Here is a 21,813-nt window from a genome sequence, read left to right as displayed (position 1 = left end):
TATTGTAAGTCATTTGTATTATATTTTTTACCAAAAGTGTTTATAAACACATAATCAGCTGGCCTAGAAAAGCAATAAATTGTTCCAATAGCCCATAGTTTAAATGGTAAGATTTAAAGCACTATTCCCATTAAAATGTAGTCAGAATAAAAGCTTATAGGAGATGAAAACACTACATATATTCAGAAAAAAGAAAAACTGATTTCAGAATAAAGATCTAAGAATCCAAGATCAGAGACTAAACATGAATCTAAACTACTAAAATCTGTGTTACCAGCTGGTCAACATGGTGAAACCCTGTCTCTACTAAAAATACAAATTAGCTGGGCGAGGTACACATGGACTCAGGACGCTGAGGGAGGGGAACCGCTTGAACCCGGGAAGTAGAGATTGGCAGTGAGCTGAGATTGTGCCACTGCCCTCCAGCCTGGGTGACAGAGCAAGACTCTGTCTCAAAAAAAAAATAAATAAGTAAAATAAAATCTCTGTTTCATGTGTACTTTTTAAAGTTTAAATAAATAAGTAAAGTTTAAATAAATTTTAAAGTTTAAATAAATAAGTAAAATAAAATCTCTGTTTCATGTGTACTTTTTAATGTTTTGGGCTCCTATGTGGAGCCCTGTGTGTGGGCTAAGGGGACAAAGAGACTCCATTTATTCATAATTAATATTTTTGAATGATAGGCTCATTCTAAACTTTGTGGATAAAAGAAGTATACATTCTAGTGGGGAGGATGTGGACAATATTACAAAGATAATTTTGACAGTGAAAATATCATGAAAACAACACAACAGGATAATATAAGAGAGAGTAGCTGAGGAGTTGGTCTATAGCTTATTAGGTGGGATAGTCTAGGAAGTTGACACTTGATATGAGATTTCAAGCATGAGAAGAAGCCAGCCATGCAAAATACTAGGTGAAAAACTCTAAGGCAGAGGAAGGCAGAAGAACAAAGGCCCTGATAAAAGAATGAGCTACAAATGCATACAAGAATGGTACAAAACGAGAGAGAGGCCAGTGGCCAGATCATGGAGGGTCTTGTAGGTCATGGTAAAGAGTCTGGGTTTAATTCTAACTATAAAAAGAAGACATTGAAGGATTTTAGTCAGGAGAAAAATATATCTTATTTATATTTCAAAACTTATACTGAAGACCAGGGCAATCCCAGGAATCTCCCAAGGGAGATGTGAAAATACAAATTGATGCTACAAAGCCCAAGCTATCACTGGAAGACTTCTAATTAATGAAACAGAAACAAGTGAAGTTCCTTCACAGAAGTTTTGGCTGTGGTTCAATTTACATTATAGCATGTGGACAATTTCGCCCTTCTGTCTACTGGACCAGGAAAATTTTCTTCCAACTATATCCTTCCACTCCCCAACGCAGGGACAAGGATAGAATTCTACTATCCTGAGGTGGACACAGCAAGACAGCCACATAGGAACAGCTCTGAGATCAACACAGAAGGTTGGTAACGTCTGCATTTCCAACTGGGTGGCACCTGGAATGCCAGCGAGACAGAATGGTTCACTCCCCTGGAAAGGGGACTGAATGCAGGAAGCTAAGTGGTCTAGTTCAGCAGATCCCACCCACAAGGAGCCCAGCAAGCTAAGATTCACTGGCTTGAATTTCTTGCTGCCAGTACAGCAGTCTGAAGTCGACCTGGGATGCTTGAGCTTGGTGGGGAGAGGGGCATCCACTATTACTAAGGCTTAAGTAGGCGGTTTTCTCCTCACAGTGTAAACAAAGCCATGGGGAAGTCCCAACTCAGTGGAACCCTCCACAGCTCAGCAAAGCCACTATAGCCAAACTGCCTTTCTAGATTCCTCCTCTCTGGGCAGGGCATCTCTGAAAACAAGGCAGCAGCCCCAGTCAGGGGCTTATAGATAAAACTCCCCATCTCCCTGGGACAGAGCACTTGAGGGAAGGGGCAGCTGTGGGCACAGCTTCAGCAGACTTAAACATCCCTGCCTGATGGCTCTGTGCAGCAGATCTCTCAGCACAGCATTTGAGCTCTGCTAAGGGTTAGACTGCCTCCTCAAGTGGGCCCCTGACCCCCATTTCTTCTGACTAGAAGACATGTCCCAGCAGGGGCTGGCAAAAACCTCATATAGGAGAGCTCTGGCTGGCAACTGGTGGGTGCCTCTCTAAGAGAAAGCTTCCAGAGGAAGAAACAGGCAGCAATCTTTGCTGTTCTGCAGCCTCCTCTGGTGATACCCAGGCCAACAGGGTCTGGAGTGGACATTCCACAAACTCTGGCAGACCTGAAGCAGAGGGGCCTGACTGTTAGAAGGAAAATTAACAAACAGGAATAGCATCAACAACAACAACAACAAAAAGGACGTCCATCAGAGACCCCATCCAAAGGTCACTGACTTCAGAGACAAAAGGTAGATAAATCCACAAAGATGGGAAAAAAACCAGCACAAAAAGGCTGAAAATTCCAAAAACCAGAACACCTCTTTTCCTCCAAAGGATCAAAACTCCTTGCCGGCAAGGGAACAAAACTGGATGGAAAATGAGTTTGACAAATTGACAGAAGTAGCCTTCAGAAGGGGGGTAATAACAAAATCAGAGCTAAAGGAGCATGTTCTAACACGATGCAAACAAGCTAAGACCTTGAAAAAAGCTTACAGGAATTGCTAACTAGAATAACCAGTTTAGAGAAGAACATAAATGACCTGATGGAGCTGAAAAACACAGCATGAGAACTTCATGAAGCATACACAAGTATCAGCAGCTGAATCAATCAAGCAGAAGAAAGGATATCAGAGATTAAAGATCAACTTAATGAAATAAAGCATGAAGACAAGATTAAAGAAAAAAATGAAAATGAACAAAGTCTCTAAGAATGGATTTGGTTTTGGGACTATGTGGAAAGACTTAATCTACATTTGATTGGTGTACCTGAAAGTTACAGGGAGAATGGAACCAAGCTGGAAAACACTCTGCAGGACACTATCCAGGAGAACTTCTCCAACCTAAAAAGTCAGGCCAACATTCAAATTCAGGAAATTCAGAGAATATCATAAAGATACCCCTCAAAAAGAGCAACTCCAAGACACATAATCATCAGATTCACCAAGATTTAAATACAGGAAAAAATGCTAAGGGCAGCCAGAGAGAAAGGCTGGGTTACCCACAAAGGGAAGCCCATCAGACTCACAGCAGATCTCTCAGCAGAAACCCTACAAGCCAGAAGAGAGTGGGGGCCGATATTCAACATCCTCAAATAATTTTCAACCCAGAATTTCATATCCAGCCAAACTAAGATTCATAAGAAAAGAAGAAATACAACCATTTACAGACAAGCAAATGCTGAGGGATTTTGTCACCATCAGGCCTGCCTTATAAGAGCTCCTGAACAAAGCACTAAATATGGAAAAGAACAACCAGTACCAGCCACTGCAAAAACATACTAAACTGTAAAGACCATCAACACTGAAGAAACAGCATCAACTAATGGACAAAATAACCAGATAGCACTATAATGACAGGATCAAATTTGTGTATAAAAATACTACTTTAAATGTAAATGGGTTAAATGCCCCAATTAAAAGACACAGACTGGCAAATTGAAATAAAGAGTCAAGACCCATTGGTGTGCTGTATTCAAGAGATCCATCTCTCGTGCAAAGACATACATAGGCTCAAATAAAGGGATGAAGGAATACATACTGAGCAAATGGAAAGACAGAGAGAAAAAAAGCAGGGGTTGCAATCCTTAATCTCTGATAAAACAGACTTTAAACCAACAAAGATCAAAGAGACAAAGAAGGGCATTACATAATGGTAAAGGGGTCAATGCAACAAGAAGAGCTAACTATCCTAAAATATATATGTACCCAATACAGGAGCACCCAGAATCATAAAGCAAGTTCTTAGAGACCTAAAAAGAGACACAGACTCCCACACAATAATAGTGGAAGACTGTAACACCACACTGTCAATATTAGACAGATTAACGAGACAGAAAATTAACAAGGATATTCAGGACTTGAATTCAGCTCTGGACCAAGCTGACCTAATAGACATCTACAGAACTCTCCATCCCAAATCCACAGAATATACATTCTTTTCAGCACCACACCACACTTATTCTAAAATTGAACACATAAGTAAAGTAAAACACTCCTCAGTATATGCAGAAGAACAGAAATCATAACAGTCTCTCAGACCACAGTGCAATCAAATTATAACTCAGGATTAAGAAGCTCACTCAAGAGCCGGGCACAGTGGCTCATGCCTGTAATCCTAGCACTTGGGAGGCCGAGGTGGGTCGATCACCTAAGGTCAGGAGTTCAAGACCAGCCTGGCCATCGTGGTGAAACCGCACAACTACAAGGAAACTGAACGACCTGCTCCTGAATGACTACTGGGTAAATAATGAAATGAAGGCAGAAACAAGTAAGTTCTTTGAAACCAATGAGAACAAAGACACAACATTCCAGAACCTCTAGGACACAGTTAAGGCAGTGTTTAAAGAAAAATTTATAGCACTAAATGGCCATAAGAAAAAGCAGGAAAGAGCTAAACTGGCACTCTAACATCACAATTAAAAGGACTAGAGAAGCAAGAGCAAACAAATTCAAATGCTAGCAGAAGACAAGAGATAACTAAGGTCAGAGCAGAACTGAAGGAGACAGAGACACAAAAAATGCTTCAAAAAAATAAATGAATTCAGGAGCAGGTTTTTTGAAAAGATCAACAAAATAGATAGATTGCTAGCCAGACTAACAAAGAAGAAAAGAAGAAGATAGAGACATGAAAAACCCTTAAAAAAAAAAAAAATCAATGAATCCAGGAGCTGGTTTTCTGAAAATATCAATAAAATAGACCACTAGCCAGACTAATGAAGAAAACAGAGAAGAATCAAATAGATACAATAAAAAATAATAAAGGGGATATCACCACCAATCCCACAGAAATACAAACTACCATCCGAGAATACTATAAACACCTCTAAGCAAATAAACCAGAAAATCTAGAAGAAATGGATAAATTCCTGGACACATACACCCTCTTAATTCTAAACCAGGAAGAAGTCTAATCTCTGAATAGACCAATAACAAGTTCTGAAATTGAGGCAGTAATTAATAGCCAACCAACCAAAAAAAAAAAAGTCCAGGGCCAGACAGATTCACAGCCGAATCCTACGAGAGGTACAAAAAGGAGCTGGTACCATTCCTTCTGATACTATTCCAAACAACAGAAAAAGAGGTACACCTCCCTATCTTATTTTATGAGCCATCATCCTGATACCAAAACCTGGCAGAGAAACACACACACAAAATTTCAGGCCAATATCCATGATGAACATTGATGTGAAATCCTCAATAAAATACTGGCAAACTGAATCCAGCAGCATATCAAAAAGCTTATTCGCCACATTCAAGTCAGCTTCATCCCAAGGATGCAAGGCTGGTTCAATATACGCAAATCAATAAATGTAATCCATTACATAAACAGAACCAGTGGCAAAAACTACATGATTATCTCAACAGATGCACAAAAGGCCTTCAATAAAATTCAATATCCCTTCATGCTAAAAACTCAACAAACTAGGTATCAGCGGAATATATCTCAAAATAATAAGAGCTATTTATGACAAACCCATAGCCAATATCATACTGAATGGGCAAAAACTGGAAGTATTCCCTTTGAAAACTGACACAAGACAAGGATGCTCTTTCTCACCACTCCTATTCAACATAGTATTGGAAGTTCTAGCCAGGGCAATCAGGTGAGAAAAAGAAATAAAACATATTCAAACAGGAAGAGAGGAAGTCAAATTGTCTCTATTTGTAGACAACATGATTGTATATATAGAAGACCCCATCATCTCAGCCCAAAATCTCCTTAAACTGATAAGCAACTTCAGCAAAATTTCAGGACACCAAATCAGTGTGCAAAAATCACAAGCATTCCTATACACCAATAACAGACAAACAGAGCCAAATCATGATTGAACTCCCATTCGCAATTGCTACAAAGAGAATAAAACACCTGGGAATACAACTAACCTCTTCAAGGAGAACTACAAACCACTGCTCAAGGAAATAAGAGAGGACACAAACAAATGTAAAAACATTCCATGCTCATCGATAGGTGGAATCAACATAATGAAAATGGCTATACTGCTCAAAGTAATTTATAGATTCAATGCTATCCCCCTCAAACTACCATTGACTCCTCATAGAATTAGAAAAAACAACTTTAAATTTCATGTGGAAACAAAAAGAGCCTGCATAGTCATGACAATCCTAAGCAAAAAGAACAAAACTAGAGGCATCACACTACCTGACTTCAAACTATATTACAAGGCTACAATAACCAAAACAGCATGGTACTGGTACCAAAACAGAGATATAGACCAACGCAACAGAACAGAGGCCTCAGAAATAATGCCACACATCTACAACCATCTGATCTTTGAGAAACTTGACAAAAACAAGCAATGGGGAAAGGATCCCCTATTTAATGAATGGTGTTGGGAAAACTGGCTAGCCATATGCAGAAAGCTGAAACTGGATCCCTTCCTTACACCTTATACAGAAATTAACTCAAGATTGATTAAAGACTTAAACATAAGACCTAAAATCATAAAAACCCTAGAAGAAAACCTAGTCAATACCATTCAAGACATAGGCATGGGCAAAACTTCATGACTAAAACACCAAAAGCAATGACAACAAAAGCCAAAATTGACAAATGGGATCTAATTAAACTAAAGAGCTTCTGCACAGCAAAAGAAACTATCATCAGAGTGAACAGGCAACCTATAGAATGGGAGAAAATTTTTGCAATCCATCTGACAATATCCAGAATCTACAAAGAACTTAAACAAATTTTACAAGAAAAAAACAACCCCAGCAGAAAGTGGGCAAAGGATATGAACAGACCCCTCTTAAGACATTTATGCAACCAACAAACATAAGAAAAAAAGCTCATCATCACTGGTCATTAGAGAAATGCAAATCAAAACCACATTGAGATACCACCTCATGCCAGTTAGGATGGCAATCATTAAAAAGTCAGCAGACAACAGATGCTGGAGAGGATGTGGAGAAATAGAAACACTTACAAGTTGGTGGGACTGTAAATTAGTTCAACCATTGTGGAAGACAGTGTGGCGATTCCTCAAAGATCCAGAATCAGAAATACCATTTGACCCAGCAATTCCATTACTCGGTATATACCTAAAGGATTATAAATCATTCTACCATAAAGACACATGCACATATATGTTTACTGAGGCACTGTTCACAATAGCAAAAACTTGGAACCAACCCAAATTCCCATCAATGATAGAATGGATAAAGAAAATGTGGCACATATACACCATGGAATACTATGCAGCCATAAAAATGAATGAGTTCATGTCCTTTGCAATGACATGGATGAAGCTGGAAACCATCATTCTCAGCACACTAACACAAGAACAGAAAACCAAGCACCACACGTGCTCACTCATAAGCAGAAGCTGAACAATGAGAACACATGGACACAGGGCGAAGAACATCAAACACCAGGGCCAGTTGGGAGCTGGGGACTCGGGGAGGGATAGCATTAGTAGAAATACCTAATGTAGATGATGGATTGATGGGTGCAGCAAACCACCGTGGCACGTGTATACTTATGTAACAAACCTTCACATTCTGCACAGGTACCCCATAACTTAAAGTATAATAAGAAAAAAAAAAAAAAAAAAAAGAAGGCCGGGCGCGGTGGCTCAATAATCCCAGCACTTTGGGAGGCCGAGGCAGGTGGATCACGAGGTCAACAGATGGAGACCATCCTGGTCAACACAGTGAAACCCCGTCTTTACTAAAAATTACAAAAAATTAGCTGGGCACGGTGGCGTGTGCCTGTAATCCCAGCTACTCAGGAGGCTGAGGCAGGAGAATTGCGTGAACCCAGGGGGCGGAGGTTGAGGTGAGCCGAGATCGCGCCATTGCACTCCAGCCTGGGTAACAAGAGCGAAACGCCGTCTCAAAAAAAAAAAAAGAATTCTGCTATCCCCATTCACAAATTACTGAAGGTAGTTCCTCTTGAAAAATACTATGTGTGTTATGTCTCAGTATTTAGCAAATTACTAATTCACTGAAAATACGGTGGTTCCTTCTGAAAGGACAGACAAGATTGTCTTTGAATCTACTCAGAAAATATCCTGCAGACATGCAACAGTGGCACAGTTCCAAAAGAAGCTGCTGGGTATGCAAATCAGGCATTGCTGTCCTGGTATTGGGAAAGGCCCTCACTTGAACCCTTTTCTCTCTAGAAGATGAGAACAATCTAATTTAGAGAAAGCAGGAACAGTCAATATTAATGAGTACTACAAACTACTCCAGTTTCTTTCCTTACTGTATATCATTTAATCTTTTCAACAACCTCGGGAAGCTCAGTAAAGTTAAGGAATGTCATGTAACAAGTTAGGACTGGATATACTACTGCCTGTAATGACACCAAGGTTTATGATCCTTCTACTACATCATGCTCCTCATGGAAACATCTGCCCAGTTTACAATAAGTTAATGGGAAATTGGAATTTGTTTTGTGTATTGTTTCAATACACAAATTCCTAAAAGATGTATCTTTTAAAGTAAAATTCCTTAATCCCCTTTAGCCTTCCAACAGCTTTATTTGACACAATGCTAATAAAATTTTAAGTAGCAATCTGAGAAGATCAATTTGATACATGATGCAACAGGGAAAGGCAAAACATATCATCACACTGTGATAATAACAATAATAAAGGGTATAGAAGAAACTATGTATCCACCAGGTGATACTTTCTTCCTTTAGTGTTGCAAAACCTTGCTTTATCAAGCAAGATAAAGCAGTTGAACAACAACAAAAGGATCTTCATTTTCAATGCATTAGTATTAGGAGTTAATAAGCCAATTAGAGGTGAGCCTCCTCTGTTAATAAAGCAGCTCTAGGTAAAATGAACCAGTGAGAAATAAAGCCTTGCTTACAGTAAAAGTGAAGGGAAAATACTGTAAGATCAGGCTCACCTGGTCACGGCTGACACTAACACAATGTACAGTCTATTTATTTGGATGACATTTTCAAACTAACTGGACTACTTTTATTTGGATTTCTCTTGAACTACTAAAAGTTGGTCAGCAGGAGTCAAGCATCATTGCAAAAGGAGTTATTCATCCATTACTTCCATTGTAAATTAAAGACAGAAAATTACAGGTAAGAGAGTAGTGACCAATAATTGATGTCACCATTTCTTTCTTGCCCACTAACCTCTGCCCAGTGGTCTATTAATAAAATAGACCTCATCCTTAAAAGCCTGAGTGTTTGAATGTTTAATCTCATCAGCTCATGAGGGGTGATTAAGGAATACTAAAAAAAAAAAAAAAAAAAAAAAGACTCCCCCTTGCCTTTATTCCTATAGCTAAACTCAGAGGTCACCTTGAACTATATAATATAAACAGATAAAAGTTGAAGGGGCACCCCTTTCAAAATGGCCTTGCCCTAAGAAGATCCCAATCTTATGCTATGGGTTTCTCCTAATGTGCCTACCATGAATTTTAGGGTTCTGTAGGACACAGATTTACAGAGTAGAGAAGAAGAGCAGTCTGAGCTAGCTCAAGAACATATAATGGGAAAAGTTTTAAGTTTCTTCAGTGACTGCAGTGGAATGAACTCTGAATTATGAATTGACAAATGTGATTTAAGCTGGGTGTAGTGTCTCACAGCTATAATCTCAGTACTTTGGGAGGTCAAGGTGGGAGGATTACTTGAGACCAAGAGTTTGAGACTGGCCTGGGCAACACAAGACCTCATCTCTACTAAAAATCAGAAAAACTAGCAAGGTGTGGTGGTACACATCTACAGTCCCAGCTACTTGGGAGGCTGAGGCAGGAGGATCACTTGAGCCCAAGAGGTTGAGGCTGCAGTGAGCCATGATTGTGTCACTGCCCTCCAGTCTGGGCAACACAGCAAGATCCCATCTCTAAAAAAAAAAAAAAAAAAAAAAAAAAGAAAGAAAAATAAAGAAACTACCTGTTATGAACTGAATGTCTCTGTTCCTTCCAAATTCACATGGTAAATAAAGCCCTAAGCCCTCAGTGTGGTCATATTTAGAGATGGAGCCTCTAAGGAAGTCATTAAGGTTAAATGAGGTCACTGGGTCCTTGATCTGATAGGATTAGTTTCCTTAAAAGAAGAAATACCATAAAACTCTCTCTCCAAGTACACCCACCAAGGAAAGGCCATGTGAGTGGGCATCAAGAAGGCAGCAGAGTGCAACTCAGGGGCAGAGCCCTCATCAGACACTGACCCTACTGGCACCTTTATCTTGAACTTTCAATCTCCACAACTGTGAGAAAATAAATACCTGTTGTTTAAATCACCCAGTTTGGGTATTCTATTACAGAAGCATAAGCAGATTAACATATTACCTCTATTAATAAATGTTCTCTACTACTTCCTGTTTCAGAAAATGTACTTTGTTGAATTCTACATGAAAAGTATTTAATTGAACATCCAGGGAAATCAGATTCAGAAAAAGTGCTCTGTATGAAATACAATTTGCAATCGTTTGCAGTCAAATGGCCTTGTAAAAATATGCTTACCCTTGAAGAGAAACATACTCTTGGGAGCTTTCAGCCCAACAGCCACTCAGCATTGCAGCAAAGTAACTAGATCTGGCTCTCAAAATGGCCCTAAAGGGAAGAGCGGGGAGAAACACAGGTAAACATTTACATATTATGAAAAATGCAATTTTCATCTTTATGTATTAAAATATAATAATCTATTTGTTTTGTTTTCACTGGCAGTATTATTATACAATAAAACTTATAAGCTTATATTTATACCTAAAGGATTTTTTTTAAGAGACAGAGTGTTCCTCTGTCACCCTGGCTGGAGTGCAATGGCATGATCATACCTTACTACAGCCCTAAACTCCTAGGCTCAAGTTTGCTCCTCCCACCTCAGCCTCTCAAGAAGCTAACACTACAAGGCATGCACCCAATTTGATTTTTAAATTTTTTGTACACACAGGGTCTCACTATGTTTTCCAGGCCAGTCTCAAACTCCAGACCTAAAGTAACCCTCCTACCCCAGCCTCCTGAAGTACTGGGCCTTATATCTAAGTATTTTGATTGTTTAAAACATTAATTCCAATGTCCTTGCTATCTTTTAACTTTCTTCTCTTGAAGGCTCTTTATTTATTTATTTATTTTTTGAGCATGGATTACCAGTATATGTATGTTTGTTTATGGATTATATACATTTACTAAAATTCTAGTATTTTTTTTTTTCTTAGAAAGGAAAGAAGAAAAGAAAGAAAAAAGGAGTGAAGGAGAGGAAGTAAGAGGAAGAAAAAGAGGGAGAGAGAACGGGAATATTGCTTTATTCTAAAAATGGGTATTAATAATAGCAGATCAATTTTTCGTGTATTTAAAGTGGAGAATGTATATTTTGTGTATTTAAAATGGAGAACTTAAATAAATATTTATTAAGTTTACTTGTTCCAGATCTGAGTTCAAATCCTGGTTGTCCTCATCAATTTTCTGTCTCGTTGAGTCTAAATCTCTTTATGGGTCTTAGGTATCTGGGTGTTAGGGTCGTTAGCTCTTATTGTTGCATTGATCCTTTTACCACTGTATCTTTGTTGCTTTGAAATCTATTTTATCAGATGCAAGAACTGCAACTCCTGCTTTTTATTTATTTATTTATTTATTTTTGCTCTCCATTTGGTTGGTCAGTCTTTCGCCACCCCTTTGTTTTGAGTCTTTATGTATCTTTGGATGTGAAATGGGTCTGGATGCAGCATACCATTAGGTTTTGGCTGTATCTTTTGATTGGGGGACTTAGTTGACTTAAATTTAGGGTTACTGCCATTTGATGTTAACTGGCTATTTCATCCATTTGTTGATATAAATTCTTCTTTATGTTGATGCTCTTTACTTTTTGGTATATTTTTAGAAAGGCTAATACTGGTTGTTCCTTTCTTCTTTCAGAAGCTTTTGCAAAGCAGGCCTGGTGGTAATAAAATCTCTGAGTACTTGCTTGTTCATAAAAAATTTTATTTTTCCTTCAGTTGTGAAGCTTAGTTTGGCTAGATATGAAATTCTGGGCTGAAAGTTCTGTTCTTTAAGGATGTTGAATATCAGCCCCTACTCTCTTCTAACTTGTAGGGTTTCTGCTGAGAGATCTACTGTGAGTCTGATAGGCTTCCCATTGTGGGTAACCTGACCTTTCTCTCTGGCTGCCCTTAGTATTTTCTCCTTCATTTCAACCCTGGTGAATCTAACGATTATGTGCCTTGGGGTTGCTCTTCTTGAGGAATATCTTTGTGGTGATTTCTGTATTACCTGGGATTGAATACTGTCCTGCTTTGCTAGGTTGGGAAAGTTTTCCTGAATAATATCCTGAAGAGTATTTTCCAGCTTGGATTCCTTCTTTCTGTCGCATTCAGGTACACCTATCAAACGTAAATTAGGTCTTTTCACATAGTCCCATATTTCTTGGAGACTCTGCTTATTCCTTCCTATCCTTTTTTCTCTATTCTTGTCTTCTTGTTTTATTTCATTAAGTTGGTCTTTGACCTCTGATATCCTTTCTTCTGCTTAATCAATTCGAGTATTTAAACCTGTGCATACTTCTCTGCGTTCCCGTATTGTATTCTTCAGTTCCATTAATTCACTTATATTCCTCTCTCAATTGTCTATTCTCATTAGGATTTCGTCAAACCTTTTTTCAAAGTTCTTAGTTTCTTTACATTGGGCTACAACATGTTCTTTTAACTCACAGAAGTTTCTTATTATCCACCTTCTGAAGCCTGATTCTGTCAATGGAATGCATTTGTTCTCCATCAAGCCTTGTTCCCTTGTTGATAAAGGAACTGTGATTCTCTTTAGAGGGAGAGGCATTCTGATGTTGAGTATTCTCAGCCTTTTTACCTGGTTTCTTCCCATCATTGTAAATTTATCCACCTGTCATCTTTGTAATTACCAACTTTCAAATTAGGTCTCTGAGTGGACGTCCAAGTTGTTAATTCCCAGGGCTGAAATATGAGCAACCCACTGCACCGGCCAAAACAGCAGCGTTAAGACTGATGGTGCTTTTCTGCCTGGGAATCTCCAGTCTGGCTTCCTTCTTGAGTCCGTAATAGGCGACTCTGCCTTCCCGGAGCTCCAAACGTCGGTCAGAAGGGGAACCAGTCCCCTTTACTCTGCACCAAGAGCTGCCGTGCCGAGGTTCCGGCAAAACCACTGCACCGGCCACAAGACTCATGCTAGTGACCAGTGGGGCTCCTCCACTGGGAATCTTCTGGTCCGTGAGTGACAAAAATTTGTCTGAAAGTGTGGCGTCCTCTTGTTCTCTGCACTTTCACTGGGAGCTGCAATCCCGAGATGTTAATGATCAGCCATCTTGGATCATTCTCTGGCTCTTTATTTTTTAAGCTTATAAAAACATAACTTTTATGTTTAATTTTTTTAATATAAAAAGGTAGCTAAAGACAAAGTACATATCAGCAAATGCTCATTTAATGTAGATTATTTTGGAAATTTAAAAATTTTTAACAAGGTGTCCTCCTATCCCATATTAAAGTGTAAATCAAGGCTCTTTCTCAGATTTGTACTTCATAATTAGTAATAATATGAAACCTTTTCAAATCTATGGGGGAAAAAACCTCCCATGACCAATTTAAATTACCTGGGAAAGGGTAATCACAATGTCTTGTAGAGATGGAAAAATGCTTGCAGTCACTCCCAAATATATCCCTATACTACATTATATGTAAATCACAATGGAAATAAATACCTATTTACAGAACTATGAAATTCTATTTAAAAAATAATAGGCCAGTCAGGGTTGCTCACACCTAGAATCCCAGCACTTTGGAGGCCAAGGCAGGTGGCTCACCTGAGGAAGGGAGTTTAAGACCAGCCTGGCCAGCTGAAGTTTATGGCCAATTATAAAAAATGACATTCCTGGCTGGGCATGGTGGCTCACACTTGTAATCCCAACACTTTGGGAGGCCAAGGTGGGTGGATCACTTGAGGTCAGGAGTTCAAGACCAGCCTGGCCAACATGGCAAAACCCAGTTTCTACTAAAAATACAAAAATTAGCTGGGCATAGCAGCACATGCCTGTAACTGTAGTTACTAGGAAGGCTGAAACACAAGAATCACTTGGACCTAGGGGCAGAGCTTGTAGTGAGCCGAGATCATGCCACTGCACTCCAGCCTGGGCTACCAAGTGAGACTCTGTCTTAAAAACAAACAAAAAGGCTGGGCACAGTGGCTCATGCCTATAATTGCAGTACTTTGGGAGGTCAAGGAGGGCAGATCACAAAGTCAAGAGATAGAGACTATCCTGGCCAACATGATGAAACCTTGTCTCGTGTTTTTAATACAAAACCTGTATTTTGTACTAAAAATACAAAAATTAGCTAGGTATGGTGGCACATGCCTGTAGTCTCAGCTACTTGGGAGGCTGAGGCAGAAGAATCGCTTGAACCCGGGAGGCAGAGGTTGCAGAGAGTCGAGTTCTCGCCACTGCACTCCAGCCTGGGCAACAAAGTGAGACTCTGTTTCAAAAAAAAAAAAAAAAAAAGACATCCCATTATTTTTTGATATTAAATTAGGACTGGGAAAAGCTATGGTCAGAGTAGTACATGATTCATTTTCAGGAAAAAAAGTACATCTATATTTTTTTTTATTCTTTTAACACTGTATCTTTGTTGCTTTGAAATCTATTTTATCAAATGTGAGAATTGATTAAAAGGATCAATGCAACAATAAGAGATCTTAATACCCAGATACATAAGACCCATAACGAGATTTACTCAACGAGGCAGAAAATTAGTAAGGATATCCAGGACTTCAACTCAGATCTGTAACAAGTAAACTCAATAAATATTTATACAGCTCTCCATTTTAAATACACAAAATATTGATCGGCCATTATTAATACCCATTTTTAGAATGAAGCAATATTCCTGTTCTTTCTCCTTCTTCCTCTCCTTCTCTCCTTTTTTTACTTTTCAACATCCTAGTTCCTCACCTCTACTCACTACATTCCTCTGAACACCTGATTCCTTGTGATTCTCCCGTCCCACTGAAACCTCCAATCCATTAAGAAAAAAAAAGTACATCGATATCTCAATAGTTCACTTATATTAAAATGTATATACCTCATCAGTGTAAAAGTAATTTTTTAAATGGGCAAAAGATTTGAACAGAAATATAACATATACAAATAACCAGTAAGATACTCAACATCACTATGTGATCAAGGAAATGCAAATTAAAAGCATACATAATAGATAATACTGCATACCTATTAGAGTGGCATAAATCAAAAAGAATAACAATGTCAAGGAGTGGTAAAGAAGTGAAACAAATGGAACTCTTCATACCAGGCAGACTGGAGTGTAAAACAGCACCATCTCTTTCGAGAACGTTTGTCAAATTCATGAAAAGTTAACAGTAACTAACAATATGACCGAGTAATTTCATTCTTAGGTATTTAACCAAAAGAAATGAAAATATATATGCAAACACTTGTCTGCAAAGGTTCCTACCAGCTTTATTTTTTTATTTTTTTGAGATGGAGTCTTGCTTTGTCACCCAGGATGTAGTGCAGTGGTGCAATCTCGGCTCACTGCAATCTCTACTTCCAGGGTTCAAACGATTCTTCTGCCTTAGCCTCCTAAGTAGCTGGAACTACAGGCACCTGCCACCACACCTGGCTAATTTTTATATTTTTAATAGAGATGAGATTTCACCATGTTGGCTAGGCTGGTCTTGAACTCCTGACCTCAAGTGATCTGCCCACTTTGGCCTGGCAAAGTGCTGGGATTACAGGCATAAGCCACCATGCCTGGCCCGTATCAGCTTTATTAATAACAGCTAAACACTGGAAACAACCAATATTCCATCAAAAGGAGAACAGATAAGCGAATTGTGGTATATCTATACAATGCAATATGATGCAGCAATAGAAACTGAATGAATCACTGATACATATAATATGTAAGGATGAAGTGCAAAAACATTACACTGAACAAAAGAGGCCAGATACCACATTATGTCTGAGTCCACTTACGTGAAATTCTAGGAAATGCAGATTATCCTACAGCATAGATAACATAACAATAAGAAAACAACCTGATTTAAAAATAGGCAAACTATGAGTAGTAGTTCATGCCTGTAATCCTAACTACTTGGGAGGCTGAGACAGGAGGATCCGTTAACCCCAGGAGCTCAAGCCTGGGTAACACAGCAAGACTGTCGCAAGACTGTCTCAAAAAAATAAATAAACAAATAAATGAGCAAAAGATATGAACAGAAAACTAACTAAAGAGGTATACAGATGGCAAATAAGCATATGAAAATCATCTGCTGTCTGTGGCTGGGGTAGGGATGGGTATTGAAGGTAAATGGGCACAAGGGAACATTTTAGTAGATGAAAATTCACTATATTTTGCTTACAGTAGAAGTTAAACAGGTTTATACATTAGTCAAACCTCATCAAACTGGACTTTGTGTGCATTTGTTTGTGTATGCATTTTTTTTTTTTTTTTTTTTTTTTTGAGACAGAGTTTCGCTCTTGTTACCCAGGCTGGAGTGCAATGGCGCGATCTCGGCTCACTGCAACTTCTGCCTCCTGGGTTCAGGCAATTCTCCTGCCTCAGCCTCCTGAGTAGCTGGGATTACAGGCACACGCCACCATGCCCAGCTAATTTTTTGTATTTTTAGTAAAGACGGGGTTTCACCTTGTTGACCAGGATGGTCTCGATCTCTAGACCTCGTGATCCACCTGCCTCGGCCTCCCAAAGTTGAGTATTCTAACTCAACATACTTAACTATAAAAAAGAATGAAAACAAAATTTACTCAAGAAAAAAAATAACAGGCCAAGATAACTTCCCTAGTGAATTCTAATAAATATTTAAGGAAGACATAAGTTTTAAAATGTCAATCTTACTCAAACTAAAGAATAAAAATGAGGAAATACTTTACAGTTCATGTTATAAAGTCAACATAAGTTTGCGACCTAAACCTGACAAGGACATTACAAAAACAGAAAATTACAGACCAATCTGTCTCATGAATATAGATGCAAAATTCCTAAACAAATATTAGCAAACTGAATCTGGCATGAAATAGAATGAATAAAACATCACAACCAGACTGAAATTATTTCAGGAATGTAACATTATTTTTTCATTCCAAATTTAAGCAATATAATTTAGCACATTAACAAAGAATGAAGAAAAATCATGTGATCACCAAAATAGATGCAGGAAAGCATTTGACAAAATTCAACAACAATTTAGGATTTTACAAATTTAGGCAATTTTGGCCTGGTGCAGTGGCTCATGGCTGTAATCCTGGGCGCAGTGGCTCATGTGAGGTAGGCAGATCACATGAGGCCAGGAGTTCAAGATCAGTCTGGGCAACATGGCAAAACCCTGTCTCTGCTAAAAATACAAAAATTAGCCATGCTTGGTGGTACATGCCTGTAGTCCCAGCTACTCAGGAGGCTGAGGCATGAGAATTGCTTGAACCTAGGAGGTGCAGGTAGGAGTGAGCTAAGGTCGTGCCACTGCACTCAAACCTAAACAGCAGAGTGAGACTTTGTCAAATAAATAAATAAATAAAATTTAGGCAATTTCAATCAAAATCTCAGAAGGCTTTTTGTAAATACTGACAAAGTGATTCCAAAATTTACAGTCATGTGTTACATAACAATGTTTGGGTCAACAAGAGACTACACACATATGAAGATGGTCCCATAAGATTATAAAGATGCTAAAAAATTTCTACCCCCTAGGGACATCATAGCTGACACAAGGTCAAGTGTGAAGCATTACTCACATGTTTGTGGGGGTGCTGGTATAAATAAACCTACTGTGCTGCCAGCTGTATAAAAGTCTATCATACACAATTATGTACAGTACATAATACTTAATAATAACTATGTTACTGGCTTATGATTTTATTATACTACATATTCTTATTTTAGAGTACTCCTACTTACATATAAAAAAAAATGTTAACTGCTAAATAGCCTCAGGCAGGTCTTTCAGGAGGTATTCCAGGAGAAGGCGAGATAACAGCTATGTTAGGAGATAACAGCTCCATGTGTGTTTCTGCCCCTGAAGACCTTCTAGTGCGACAAGATGTGGAGGTGGAAGATAGTAATATTAATCCTGATTCTGTGTAGGCCTAGGCTAATGTGTTTGCTTCTGTCTCAGTTTTTAACAAAAGTTAAAAAACTTAAAAATATTTTTTAAACAGAAAAAAGCTTATAGGCTGGGTGCGGTGGCTCACACCTGTAATCCCAGCACTTTGGGAGGCCAAGGAAGGTGGATCACTTGAGAACAGGAGTTCAAGACCAGCCTGGCCAACTTGGTGAAACCCAATCACTAATAAAAATATAAAAAATTAGCTGGTTGTGGTGGCACACTCCTACAATCCCAGCTACTTGGGAGGCAAAGGCAGGCCAATTGCTTGAACCCAGGAGGTGGAGGTTGCAGTGAGCCAAGGTGCCACTGCACTCCAGCCTGGGCAACAGAGTGAGATTCCATCTCAAAAAGAATAAAAAAAAAAAAAAAAAGAAAGGAAGAAAAGAGAAGAACATGTAGAATAAGGATACAAAGTAAAAAAGCCAGATGTGGTGACTCACACCTGCAATCCTAGCACTTTGGGAGGTTGAGGCAGGAGGATCACTTAAGCCCAGGAGTGTGAACCAGCCTGGCCAACGTAGGAAAAACTTGTCTCTACAAAATATAAAAAATTAGCTGGGTGTGGCAGTGTGTAACTGTAGTCCCAGATACTCAAAAGGCTGAGATAGGAGGATCACTGGAGCTGGAGAATCAAGGTGGCAGTGACCCATGATCATGCCACTGTACTCCAGTATGAGTGACAAAGTAAGACTCTGTCTCCAAAAAAAAAAAAAAAAAAAAAAGGGAAAAATTTGTGCAGCTATACATGTTTGTGATTAGGCTAAGTGTTATTACAAAAGAGTAAAAAAGTTTCCAAAAATTAAGCGTTTATAAAGTGAAAAGTTACAATAAGCCAAGGTTATTGAAGAAAAATAGTTTTTAAAAATAAATTTCATGTGTATCCTAAGAATTTATAAAGTCTATAGTAGTATACTGTAATGAATTGAGCCCTCACATTTACCTACCACTCACTCATTGACTCACCCAAAGCAACTTCCAGCCCTGCAAGTTCCATTCACGGTAAGTGCCCTATATAGATGGGTACCGTTTATCTTTTATATCAGATATATCTTTTAGTGCCAGAAAGTAAGAAAGTGCTCAAGAAACACACACACACACACACACTCACTCTCTCTCTCTCTCTCCCCCTCTCTCTCTCTCGTAAAAGGGACACAAAAGCCACCTGAAAGAGCTCCCACAGCTAAAGTCATAACAAATTGAGAACACACAAAAAAGACAAATTACAGAATATGTCAAATTATAAGCCAAAGTACAAAATAAATATCCAAGAGTCTACATTGATATACATAAGTACCTGAATAAATTAATATGTAGAAGAGAAAAGTTTCTTGTTCACAAGATTTCCAAATAATTTATGTAGATAATATCCCCCCCTTCAAGGAGACAGAACATTACTTCCTATCATTTAAATATGGGCTACATACAGGGACTTCCTTCCAGAGAGCACAGTCTGGAAATGGGAGGTGAGGAGAGGAGTAACTTATAGTGGAGAAACCAGATGAAAACAACCTCAGCTAGATTATTATTAAGGTTAACATAAACAGTGATGTCAGGTTGATCATATTTACACTTAATATAACGTAATGAAAATGGCTCTTTATCTTTGTGGTCTTCCTGTCCCAAACCCACAATCCATGTAATTATGAGAAAAACATCAGATAAACTCCATTTGGGGACATTTCTATAAAATACCTGACCAGTACTCCTCAAACTGAAATGTCATCAAAAATGACGTCTGAAAAACTGTTACAGCCAGGAGGAGCCTAAGGAGACAGGACAGCTAAGTACAATGTGAGATCCAGGATTGGCTCCTCAAATAGAAAAGGACACTAGGTAAAAACCAAGGAAATCTTAATACACTATAGCCTTTAGTTAATAACAATGTATTAATATTGACTCAATTGTAACAAATGTACTACACTCAAATTTATATATATAACATGTCAATAGTGAAGAACTAGGTTTGGACGTGTATGAGAATACTGTACTGTCTTAATTTGTCTGTAAATCTGGAACTTTTCTAAAAAATAAGGCCAATTAAGAAAAAATTAGGATTCTGCTACTACCCATAAGTATAGAATTTCCCTACCTAGAAAACTGAATAAAATATAACTCTGAAAAAAGGCAGTATAGGACTCTGATTCCTAAGAGGAGGAGGAAAATAAATGAGGTAAGCTCTACAATCACAATGCTTTTCTTCCTAGAAGCAGTTTCTAGTCAAGGCACAGGAAGGACAAAAGAGCAGAGCCTTGAGGCTGAGCTGAGGAAATAGATATAGGAACCCCAAGAAGCTGAGTCAGCTGAAATTTGTGGGGCACAGTAAGATAGATGAGGGAGTCATGAAGAACTCCAGAAATTAGAGTAGATACTCCCTCCCTTGAGCTTTTGTCTGAATATAATTTGAGCATGCATAAGGTAAAACTACACAAAGACAGGCAAAGAATAAAAGACAGGGAGCTATATGGCTGACAGATATTCAAGTTCCTTCTAGCCAGAATTGAATACGTGAGACACTAAGATCCCAGAAGCCTCAGTAGAAAGGCTTTACAACATTTAGGGCAAAGGATATTCTAGATGCACCCTAACAAAATTTAAAAAGAAGCCTCATAAATATGAAGCTGATCCACAATAACTTAAATGCCTGCTTAAAAAAACTTAAACAATATTTTTCAAGAAAAACAATAAAGTTCAAACACTCAAAAACATAATATTTATAATGCCTGGTACTTGATTAAAAAACGAGGTAATGTGAAGAAGCAGCAAAATGTGAACATTAAAAGGAGGATATTTTAATATTATTGTCAATATAACAAAATGACAATATTAACAAACCCAGAAACACTGACTTAATCCAAGTCAATATTAACAAATCCAGAAATGACAAAGAAGATGGAATTAGCAGACAAAGCATTTTAGGGCTGAGTGTGATGGTTCACACCTGTACTCCCAGCAATTTGGGAGGCTGAGGCAGGAGGATTTCCTGAGGCCAGGAGTTCAAGATCAGCCTGAGCAATATGTGAGAACCCATCTCTACCCTCCACAAAAAGAAAAAAATTTAATCAGCTGAGCGTGGTGGTGAATGCCTATAGTCCCAGCTACTCGGGAAGCTGAGGCCAGATGATCACTTGAGCCCAGGAGTTCAAGGTTACATAAGCTATGATCATATCACTGCACTCCAGCTTGGGCAACAGAGAGAGATCCCAAAAAAAAAAAAAGTACAATGGTAGACTATGTTACTGTAAATAGTCTACTCCAATAAAAGATTATGAGACTAGATTACAAAAGCAAGACACAGCTATTTTTTGTCTATAAGAAATTATTTTAAATCCATTTTAAATATAAAGACAAAGTTTAGAAGTAAAAGGATATAAAAAGAATACCATAAACACTAATCATAAGAAAGCTGGAGTGGCGATATTAACCAAAGAAAATTTCACAAGTGACGTTACATGGGATTTTACCTAGGAACTAGCAATATTTCGTAATAAAAATGACTCAATTCACTATGAAGAAATAACAATCCCAAATATGTATGTACCAAATAACAGAGCTTCAAAATACATGAAGCAAAAACTGATAGAACTAAAAG

General features: G+C 38.3%; 1 protein-coding gene across 10 annotated transcripts in view; it reads right to left on the bottom strand.

Annotated features, from left to right (window-relative positions):
- Positions 1-21,813, bottom strand: part of BTBD8 (BTB domain containing 8) — a 99,705-nt gene that overhangs the window by 43,480 nt on the left and 34,412 nt on the right. For all 10 annotated transcript variants that reach the window (XM_078332423.1, XM_078332427.1, XM_078332426.1 and 7 more), the window contains one exon: positions 10,593-10,682. In XM_078332423.1, coding sequence (XP_078188549.1) covers positions 10,593-10,645 — 53 coding nt within the window. In that variant the 5' untranslated portion in view covers positions 10,646-10,682. The remainder of the gene's footprint in view (positions 1-10,592; positions 10,683-21,813) is intronic.

This window comes from Callithrix jacchus, chromosome 7 (assembly GCF_049354715.1).
Source record: "Callithrix jacchus isolate 240 chromosome 7, calJac240_pri, whole genome shotgun sequence".
In the NCBI taxonomy this organism is placed as follows: domain Eukaryota; kingdom Metazoa; phylum Chordata; class Mammalia; order Primates; family Cebidae; genus Callithrix; species Callithrix jacchus.
Note: the sequence above shows the minus strand (reverse complement) of the source record. Positions and strands in the feature narration are given on the sequence as shown.